Source organism: Alnus glutinosa, chromosome 8, assembly GCF_958979055.1.
Source record: "Alnus glutinosa chromosome 8, dhAlnGlut1.1, whole genome shotgun sequence".
Lineage (NCBI taxonomy): Eukaryota > Viridiplantae > Streptophyta > Magnoliopsida > Fagales > Betulaceae > Alnus > Alnus glutinosa.
In genome coordinates, this window is record NC_084893.1 from 1,819,433 (window position 1) to 1,829,757 (window position 10,325).

At 33.7% G+C, this 10,325-nt stretch overlaps 2 protein-coding genes across 2 annotated transcripts; both read left to right on the forward strand.

Annotated features, from left to right (window-relative positions):
- Positions 1-3,078: 3,078 nt before the first annotated feature.
- Positions 3,079-5,106, forward strand: LOC133875552 (uncharacterized). The gene has a single exon (XM_062313719.1). The coding sequence runs from the start codon at positions 3,231-3,233 to the stop codon at positions 4,599-4,601; it is 1,371 nt and encodes a 456-aa protein (XP_062169703.1). The 5' UTR covers positions 3,079-3,230; the 3' UTR covers positions 4,602-5,106.
- Positions 5,107-6,619: 1,513 nt separating this feature from the next.
- On the forward strand, positions 6,620-8,035 carry LOC133875109 (uncharacterized). The gene has a single exon (XM_062313112.1). It carries the CDS (start codon positions 6,620-6,622, stop codon positions 8,033-8,035), a length of 1,416 nt encoding a protein of 471 aa, XP_062169096.1.
- Positions 8,036-10,325: the final 2,290 nt, after the last annotated feature.

Genomic DNA, 10,325 nt, shown 5'->3' on the forward strand with positions numbered 1-10,325 from the left:
AAAAGCTCTTGGCCATATTATTTGGAGTTGTTGGTCGTCTAAAGATGTTTAAGCTGACCATAATTCATGCATTGTGAAAAGAATGGTGCTGATCATGTAACTATTCTGCTGAATGAATTTTAGTCATGGTATATGGGCCATATAAAAAGGGACACAAATGAAGCACCACATAGATGGTTAGCAAAGGCAGTTATTTCTCAATTTTTAGATCGAGTTTAGATGGAGAATTTCTTTGTATTTATTTGTGATATTGTACTTATTGAACAAGAAGGTTCTTTCTAATTTTTTTAATGAGAAGCTCAAAAATTCTTTTAAAAAAACAAAAATACGAAGAAATCACATGTGTGTACATGCAATTTATTTATTTACTAGCTTGTAACCCGTGCTATGCGCGGGATTCTTCCTTATAATTTAGTTTCATAATAATAATAATAAAATGGAAGAAGAGAAGCATAGAAAATATAGATAAAAAAATGAAAACTGAAAAACACTAATATAATATAATAGGGACAACAATTTCTTATAAACTGGTTCATAGGAAATTTTTTATGACTCACAATTAAAAAAGACACGTATCCTTTAAACATGTGAGAAACACATGTTTTTTTATTAATGCTATTAAAAAAGCATGTACGAAGTATATACTATTTAAATAACATATGCTTCTTATATGCCAAATGACACATGTCAATCTTATATATAGATTGTAAGAAATTTCTGTCCATATAATAGTGTTATCTTTTTTGTATTACACAAAGTAATAAAAAACTACTCAATAAACATAATACACTAAAAAATCACCATATCCCGTACAAAAAACAACCATAGGAAACTCTCTCTCTCACCATTATTTTCTTGAGTTTAGTGTAAAATTTACAAAAGATAAAATAAGCAATTTAGATGAAAAATAATATATTAATTACATAAAATAAAATAAAATAAAATAAAAGAAAGAAAAAAAGAGAAGAAGAGAGGAAATGAAATAAGAGAACCATAGAAAATATAGACAAAAAATGAAAAATAAAAAATACTAAAAGAATAAATTAGAGTTTTCTTTTCCATATACTTTTTCGGTTTATATGAAACCTTGAAAATCAATATTTTTTTATCAATGAAGCATGTTAACAATGTGCATTATACAAGAAAAAAAAAATCAGTGAACAATGTAAATTAAAAAATCATCATACCTCGTATTCAAAACAATAATTAATTTAAACTCTCTCTCTCCATAGTTTCCTTGAATTCAATGTAAAATTTAGAAAAGGAAAAAGACAAAAAAAAAGAAAAAAAGAAAAGAAGAAGTAATTTGAACAAAAAAAATAATATAAATTAGGAAATAGGAACCAAAAAAAAAATGTAAAGAAAGAACAAAATCATAGAAAAAAAGTAAAAAAAAAAATGCAAAATGATAACCACTAATATAATAGAAAATAACTATTTTTTATTTACTTTTTCCAGTTCCAAAGAAATTTGTAGGTATAGGAAGAAACTATAGTCAGATAGATATTTTTTAATTCGATCATCATTCTTATATATAGCGTAAAAGAAACTACTTTTTCAACAAAAATAAAAAATATATATATAAATTATCAATGCAAAAATAAGAATAGAAGATCAAATCAGAAAAACAGAAGCACATAAAATAAATACAAACATATTATTTACAATTTTATTGAACACAACATCGACAAACTTGAAAGGCAAATTAAAAAAAAAAAAAAGAAAAAGAAAAAAAAAGCAATAGCAATATTACAAACAAAAAGGTTCCAACAATAGCAAAAACTTCTCTCTCTTTGCTTTGAGCATCACTCTCCCGTAATGTAAACAACATTACAGTTTTGCATAACAACAAATTATTACTTCTCCATATATTTATTTGAGAAAGCGAGAGATATTGGAGTAACTTTTGACATTTCTTAAAAAAAAAAAAAACTGACATTTGACTCTTCGAGGTTTAGTTTGTAACGGACATTTAGTGAGAAGGGAAGCAGTGTTAGAGTCAAAGATTTACTTAAAGGAAGAGAAAGAGGTAAAATTAGTGAGGATTTAATGACAAAAAAAATTGACGTTTCTATTCATTTTTTATTCAATATAAGATAGTTAATTAGTCATATTAAATGCACCATTTATTTTACTTGAAATACACAGACCATATAATTTTGAACATTAAAAAAAAAAAAATCAAATTTAATGCTTAATTAACTCTTTAGTGTTTTAAAAGCATTTATATTCCTTTTGTCTACAATAATCAAAAAAAAATTTGCATTTTTTTACTTTCAAAAGCAGAATAACAATTACAAAAAATAAGTGAAAATCGTAAAAATCACATAAAAGAAAAACAAATATCCCATAAAACATTTAAATGAATTAATGCATAAGACTCTTATTTTTAATTTAATTCATATAAATTAAAACATGTTAAAATATTTGTCCTCATAGGTGTAGTTTAGAATGAAAATAAGTATGAAAAAGAAAAATAACAAGAAGAAAACCACGATTTTGATTATCAAAATATAAAATAGAAAATTAGTAGGAATTTTTTTAATGTTAGTGTGATACCTATTATATTTCAATCCTATATAATTTTGAACATTCGAAAAAACAAATGAACAAAAAAAAATCTTATAAACATTCAAATGAAGAATTGTTCAATCACAAATTTCACAAACAAAATGGAATCATATTTAGATTTTAACCAAAAATATAAAAATATCAAAGAGTCATACTTATATCATTAATTGAGAGAGAGAGAGGCTACTTGTTTCATTAATAGAGAGAGAGATTAAATAGACCAATTATATTTAGATTTCAACTAAAAATATAAAAATACAAAAAAAGTCATACTTATATCATTAATTGAGAGAGAGAGAGAGGGAGAGATTAAATACACCGGTTCAGTATTTAAAGGACCGGTTTAATCACTAAAAAATATGAATTCATACTATATGTCACTATTCTATGTCATTCTAAGAAAAAACTTGACTTTTATATATATATATATATATATATATATATATATATATATAAAAAGGAGGAGGAGGAGGTAATTAGAGGGTAATTTGGGTAAATGGTATTTTCACCGTCTATACTCCGGATTGTGCTTGGGTGGGACGAAAACCAGGAGGCGGCGGCCAATGCTTCATCACATACCATCTCCAAATCTCAACCCAGGTAACCATTCTTCATTCTTTCCACCTTAAGCAACAACCTTTGTTTCTCAATCAAGTCAAATGCTTCGTTTATTTTGCTACAAACTGCCCCAACAATTAAGGCGTAAAGCTTCGCCGCTTAGCCATGGCAACTTGTTCTCAACCTCCACTCTAAAAACCATTTCAAAATGCCCTAATTCCAAGGACCCACAATCTCTGACAGTCTCCTTCCTGCAAACCTCATGCGGTTTGTCCTTGGAATCAGCTATTTCAGCTTCCCAGAAGCTCAGCATTGACAACCCAAAGAACCCCAACTCAGTTCTGGACCTGTTGAGAGCTCACGGTTTGACTCAGACCCACATCAGAAATCTAATTAGCAGTCGTCCACTATTGCTTTTGGCTGATTTAGAGAATACCCTTAAGCCCAACATGAAGTTGTTTGAATCCTTGGGGTTCTCTAGCACTAGCCTTGCGAAAATGCTTGGCAGAGACCCACGTGTGCTTGAAAGTGATGCATACACTGTTGTTGAGTTTTTTAGAGCTCATGGTTTCAGTGATGACCAAATATCAACTTTGACCATGAAGCGTCCACTACTGTATTTTCTCAATGCACACAAGATCTTTAAGCCAAAGTTGGAGTTTTTCAAATCTTTGGGTTTGTCGAATCTTGAAATTGCAAAGCTTTTATCCACGGCGCCTTATATTCTAGAAAGAAGCCTCGAAAACCAAATCATTCCTTGTGTCCAAGAGCTTAGGCGGATTCTTGGCACTGATGAGAATGTCGTAAAGGCTATAAAGGCATGCTGCTCTATGGTTGGATTTAATGTGGAAGTAGTACAGCCCAACATGTCGATGTTGATAAGCCATGGTGTACCCGAGTCATTAGTTTTGAAAATGTTCTTGATTCAGCCAAAGTTTCTACTTGTGAGGACTTATCGGTTTAGTGAGATTGTTAGTGACGTAATGAAATTGGGTTTTGATCCCAATAGTCTGCTATTTGTTTGGGCCATCCGTGTGATGGCAGTAATGAGTAAGACACTGTGGGAGCAAAAGGTGGAAGCTTATAAAAAATTTGGTTTGTCAAGGGATGAGATCTATTCAGCATTCAAAAGGCAGCCATTGTTTATGACTGTTTCAGAGAAGAAGATCCAGAAATCGATGGGTTTCTTTGTGAACAAAGTGAAGATGAAGCCTTCGCTAATTCCCAAGAATCAATATCTTCTACTGTATAGCTTGGAGAAGAGGATTATTCCGAGGTGTTCGGTTCTGCAACTTTTGATTTCAAAGAGGTTGATCAAGGAAAATACTAGCATTTTTCGTGCAATCAGAATGAGTGAGAACAAATTCGTGGAGAAGTTAGTGAGCAAGTATCAAAATGAGGCCCCTGATGTTGTTAGAGCGCACCAAGGGAAGATAGAATTTCAAGGGTTCCCCATTGATTTGAAAATGTGAGTATCATGAGATCATCGAATGCTCTGGGCATTGCCTGAAAATCATGCGTTCAGTTTGAGTTCATTATGTTGGCAGTAGGCTGTTTTCTTCATCCTAGGAAAGCAATAAATTCCAGATGTTTTGCATTAGCTTCATATAATTTAATCCATCTGCATTACAGTCATACAGTTCAGGAGATGGAAATCCTGGAATACTCTGATTACTCGGGAGGATGATGTAATTTGCAAAAGTAGTTCAAATATGAAGGCATTCTAGGATGTTCAAGAGTGCGAGGCCTTATGATCAGATTTTATCATATGCAACTTTTTGAGATATGTGAGGAAAAGCACTGAAGATATCTTTCTCACTCATCTTATATTTTTGTTTTGATCTTTCTCACTCAGCTTGTCCAAAGTTTAAGCATTTGGATCCTGAGAGGAGCCGGTTAGTTTAAGTAGAATGGCAGAATTGTCCAAAAAAATATGAAATGATAACTTTGCCCTTACTAAAGGGCTTCTTCCAAGTTCATTTGATCTAAAGATGATCATTGTCCAAAGTTTATGTGGCCCAAGTCAACTCCTAATGGACAAAATAAAAAGACAAAAAATGTACTTTTGTATGTGTATTTGTTATGATAGAAAGTGTTATATATCGGTTAAGTGCAATTTTAATTATATGTATATAAATTGTTGAGAACCTTATCCTTGCAAGCCAAATTGTAAGTGTTAGTTCTATATGAGGCTTGTATCGTTTGACATCAGAATTGCCACAATATCTAGTATCAAATTTGACATTGAGTATGAGAATTGAATGTGTTGAGACTTTGTGGAAGAGTCCTATAGGGAGTGACTTATAAGGTAGATTTTGAATGTCTTCGTTTTATGTAAAAGCATAATGTTAATTTTTATATACTGATAAATGAGTGGAGTCACCTAAAAAAATGATTACTACTGGGTCAATGTTGATAGAGTGGGTCATCGTGGACATCGTTTGCAAAGCGTAGTAATATTTTACAATCCTAAGTGTCATACATGGGTTAAGTGCAATCTTAACCATGTGTAAAAAATTTATTATTGTAGCGTAAGCATGTTTGGGTACCATTTTATTTTTGATTATTTATTTTAAAAAAAATGTTTGGTTTTTTAAATTTAAATTCTACTCGGGCTTTATCAACCTATTTTTAACTCAATTCAAAAAAAAAAATCCAACTAAAAAAAAAATTATAAAATTAATTTAATTTTTTCAAAAAAAATATCTGGGATGGCTTGACCACCTTGCATGGGGTGGCTCATGCGCTCAGCCACCCTTATTAGTTTAAGGGGTGGTTCTAAAATCTACCCCAATTTTTTTAGTTTTTTATTTTTACAATTTTAGATTTAATTTAAATTTTTTTCAATTTTAGTTTTACTTTTTTTCAATTATATTCAATTCAATTCACATTTCCGAACCTTTTTTTTTTTTTTTAAAAGTTTTTTCAATTTTGTTTCAAATTCTTTCCAAGTTCTTGGGTTTGTTTGATAAACAACAAAACATTACACGGTAGTGGAGAATACTGTTCTCATTATTTTTTTTATTTTTTCACATTTTTCAATAATAATTCACATCAAAACATTCTTATTTTTTTTATTTTTTATATTACATCAATAATTTTTATTTTATTATTTAAATAAAATAATTCACTACAATACAAATTTTTTTTCACTTTTCTATACAAATTCTTTTTACTTTATATCACATCGTCACTTTAACTAATTTCAAAACTAACGATCCACTTCTATGTATTGTTCTGTTTTTTTGCCATACAAACCCACTTGTTCTTTTGTATAGGAGCGGGAGTCGCGCTTCGGGAAAATACCGTTGGGTGCCATGAGAGTTGTGTGTTAGCGATGGAATTGGCGAAACCGACTTGCCTTCGGATTATGCTTGGGTGGGACAAAAACCAGAAAGAGGATGAAGAAAATGCTTCGAGCAGTTCAATAGCATCACATACCATCTCCAAATCTCAACCCAGGTAAACATTCTTCACTCTTTCCACTTAAATGAACAAGCTTTATTTTTCTCAAACAAATCAAATGCTTCGTTTAATTTACATAAAACTGCCCAAACAATTGAAGCACAAAGCTTCATCCCTTACCCATGGCCACTTCTTCTCAACCTCCTCTGCCAAACCCATCGCGGAACTCCCTAATTCCAACGACCCACAATCTCCAACAGTCTCCTTCCTCCAGAACTCATGTGGGTTGTCCTTGGAATCAGCCATTTCAGCTTCCCAGAAGCTCAACATTGAGAACCTGAAGAACCCCAACTCAGTTCTTGGCCTGTTGAGAACTCACGGTTTGACTCAGACCCACATCAGAAACTTAATTAGCAGTCGTCCACGATTGCTATTGGCTGATTTAGACAATACCCTTAAGCCCAACATGGAGTTGTTTGAATCCCTGGGGATTTCTAGCACCAGCCTTGCCAAAATGCTTAGCAACAACCCACATGTGCTTCCACGTGTGCTTGAAAGTGATGCATACACTGTGGTTGAGTTCTTTAGAGCTCATGGTTTCAGAAACGAGCAAATATCAACTTTGACCATGAAGCGCCCAACATTGTATTTACTCAATCCGCACAAGATCTTGAAGCCAAAGTTTGAGTTTTTCAAATCTTTGGGCTTGTCCGGTCCTGAAATTGCAAAGCTTTTATCCACGCAGCCTACCATTCTAGCAAGGAGCCTCGAAAAGCAAATTATTCCTTGTGTTCAAGAGCTTAGGCAGATTCTTGGCACTGATGAGAATGTATTAAAGGCTATAAAGGCAGGCTACGGGATAATTGAAGTGAATGTAGAAAAAGTGCTCAAGCCCAACATGTCGATGTTGATAAGCCGTGGTGTGCCCCAGTCATTAGCTTTGAAACTGTTCTTTTTAGGACCAAAATCACTGCTTATGACTACCTGTAGATTTAGTGAAATTGTTAGTGAAGTTATGAAATTGGGTTTTGATCCCAATAAACTGCAATTTGTTATAGCCATCCGTTCCATGGCAATGAGTAAAACACTGTGGGAGCAAAAGGTGGAAACTTATAGAAGTTTTGGTTTGTCAAAGGTTGAGATCTATTCAGCATTCAAAAGAAAACCATTGTTTATGGCCGTTTCAGAGAAGAAGATCAAGAAATCGATGGGTTTCTTTGTGAACAAACTGAAGATTAAGCCTTCTCTAATTTCCAAGAATCCTATTCTTATACGGTTTAGCTTGGAGAAGAGAATCATTCCGAGGTGTTCAGTTCTGCAACTTCTGATTTCAAAGAGGTTGATCAAGGAAGATACTAGCATTTTTCAAGCAGTCATTATGAGTGAGAACAAATTCGTGGAGAAGTTAGTGAGCAAGTATCAAAATGAGGTACCTGATGTTGTTATGGCGCACCAAGGGAAGATAGAATTTCAAGGGTTCCCCATTGATTTGAAACAGTGAGTATTATGAGATCATCGAATGCTCAGGGCATTGCCAAAATATTATGAATCCAGTTTGAGTTCATCATGTTGGTAGTGGGCCGTTTATCTTCATCTTCCATGCAATAAATTCCAGAGGTTTTGCAACAGCTTCATATCGTTTAATCCATCTGTTTTACAGACTTACGGTTCAGGAGAAGGAAATCGTGGAGTACTCTGATTACTCGGGAGGATGATGCAATTTGTAAAAGTAGTTCAAATGTCATGGCATTCTAGGATGTTCAAGAGTGCGAGGCCTTGTGATCAGATTTTATCATATGTAACTTTTTTGAGAAATGTGAAAAAAAAGCACAGAAGACATCTTTCTCACTCAGTTTATCTTATACTTTGGGTTTACAATCAAATGATCTACGAAAAAGATGTTAACGAAAGATAGCTTATGAAAGTAATTATTTTGGAAATAGAGGAATGACCTTTTGCATTGTAACACTCCAAGCTCGGAATAGACCATTATTTCCCAGATTAAATGGCAAGTTCGAGCTAGAATGCAGTCCAAAGGGTCTGTGAAGATGGTTGGAAACAACAATATAGGCCTGGTTCATCATTGGAATTTACACAATCTAATCCAGAATGCTTGAGTTGTTCTGGTTATTTTGTTGCAGTTTCTGTGTGTTGTTGGTTCTGTTGAGCTGCTGCACTTTTTCCTTTGCATAGCAGTTTCTGTTATTAGCTGCTCTGTTCTTGCGGTTTGTTGTTTAGGTGGGATTGGTTGATGCTATATGTGTATAGCTTCTCTTACTTTTGTTCCTAACTAGGGGGCTTGTCCCTATGCAGGAAACTTGGTCCAGATTTTCTGGGGTGTTTGTTTTCTTGAGTTTGTGCTTATGAGAGATTTAATTCATCCAAAAAAAAATCTTCTTCTTCTTCTTCTTTTTTTCAGTAAAGTGATAAATGTTGACGAAAGAAATGATTTCAGCAGAGTGAATTTGTCATTTTAATACGTTTTATCATAGTTTTATGATGAAATGTTCACGTAATCACGCACTAGGACTAGTTTACTTGCTTTTTGAGCCGTTAATACGTCTTTCTAGCAAATGTGTTTTTATAGAGAGAAGATAAGCATGTAACTTATCTTGGGTAGTCAATTTATCAAGTACTGCTATCCTACTTATGGGAGCATAGGATCAAATGCTATCCTAAGCATTCTTAACCTAAAAATTAGCCTCTGCCTTTCACAAAAAAAAAAATAAAAATAAAAATAAAAATAAAAAATAAAAAATAAAAATTAGCTTATAGGGTAATCCCCACTCACTACAAAAGATTGTCTCTTGTATGATAAAGATTATGATAAAGAGAAAATACTAGCCACATGTGCATGATTATCCTAAAAATGGTAGTCAAATTGTAATTGAACTTTTTTAAAATCACGTATAAAGTCAAGTCTCACTTGCCAAAAAATAAAAAATAAAAACTTATATAAAGATGAGTAATGCTACACATCATCCTCTTGTCCTCCTTTTATCCTCCCAAAATTGATGTGGCTCTTAAAATCACCATTGGATCAAAATTCAATAATGATCTATCATAAATTCAATGGTGATTTTAAGAGCCACATCAATTTTGGGAGGATAAAAGGAGGACAAGAGGATGATGTATAGCATTACTCTATAAAGATTGGCATTTATAAAATATATTTGTAATCTATTAATGTGAGTAAAACACTTTTCCAATACTAGTAATATTGAGGTGTGTCAAAGAGACTGTCGGTGGCTTCTCAAGGAGAGAGAAGCTCCCGATTTTTTTCTTCCTGTTTTGAGAGGGGTTTTGCGGTTGTGTCTTGCTGGAGAGGGAGGCTTCACGTCTCCCTCTCCAGGTGGTGGTGGCTCCTATCTTAGGGCTTTGGAGCGGTTTTTGTTCCCCTCGGTTTTTTGTTTCGGTGGGGGTGATGTTTTCATCTAGCTTGTGGGCTATGATGGGTGGTTGTTTCATCTAGTCTTTGGGCTATGGTGAGTTTTTATTTGGCTCAGGCAGATGGTTCTACGTGTCTGGTCTGGTTGGGGGAGTGGCTGGATTTGTGTCGTCGGAGGAGTGTTGTTTTGGCCGGTTTTTATTGTTTTTTTTTTCAGATGTTTGAAGCCAGATCTATGCTCGCTCGTTGATTTCCGCTAGACACGCGCCCGTTGGCCGGAATCTCCGTCGCCGTCCGCTCCTGCTGCCGGTCGCACAGGTCACGCCGGTTGCCGGAGTTCGGAGCGTGGCCTGCACGCGCCAGAGGGGTTTTTGTTCTTCGGTGCGCGTGACGGTCACGTTTC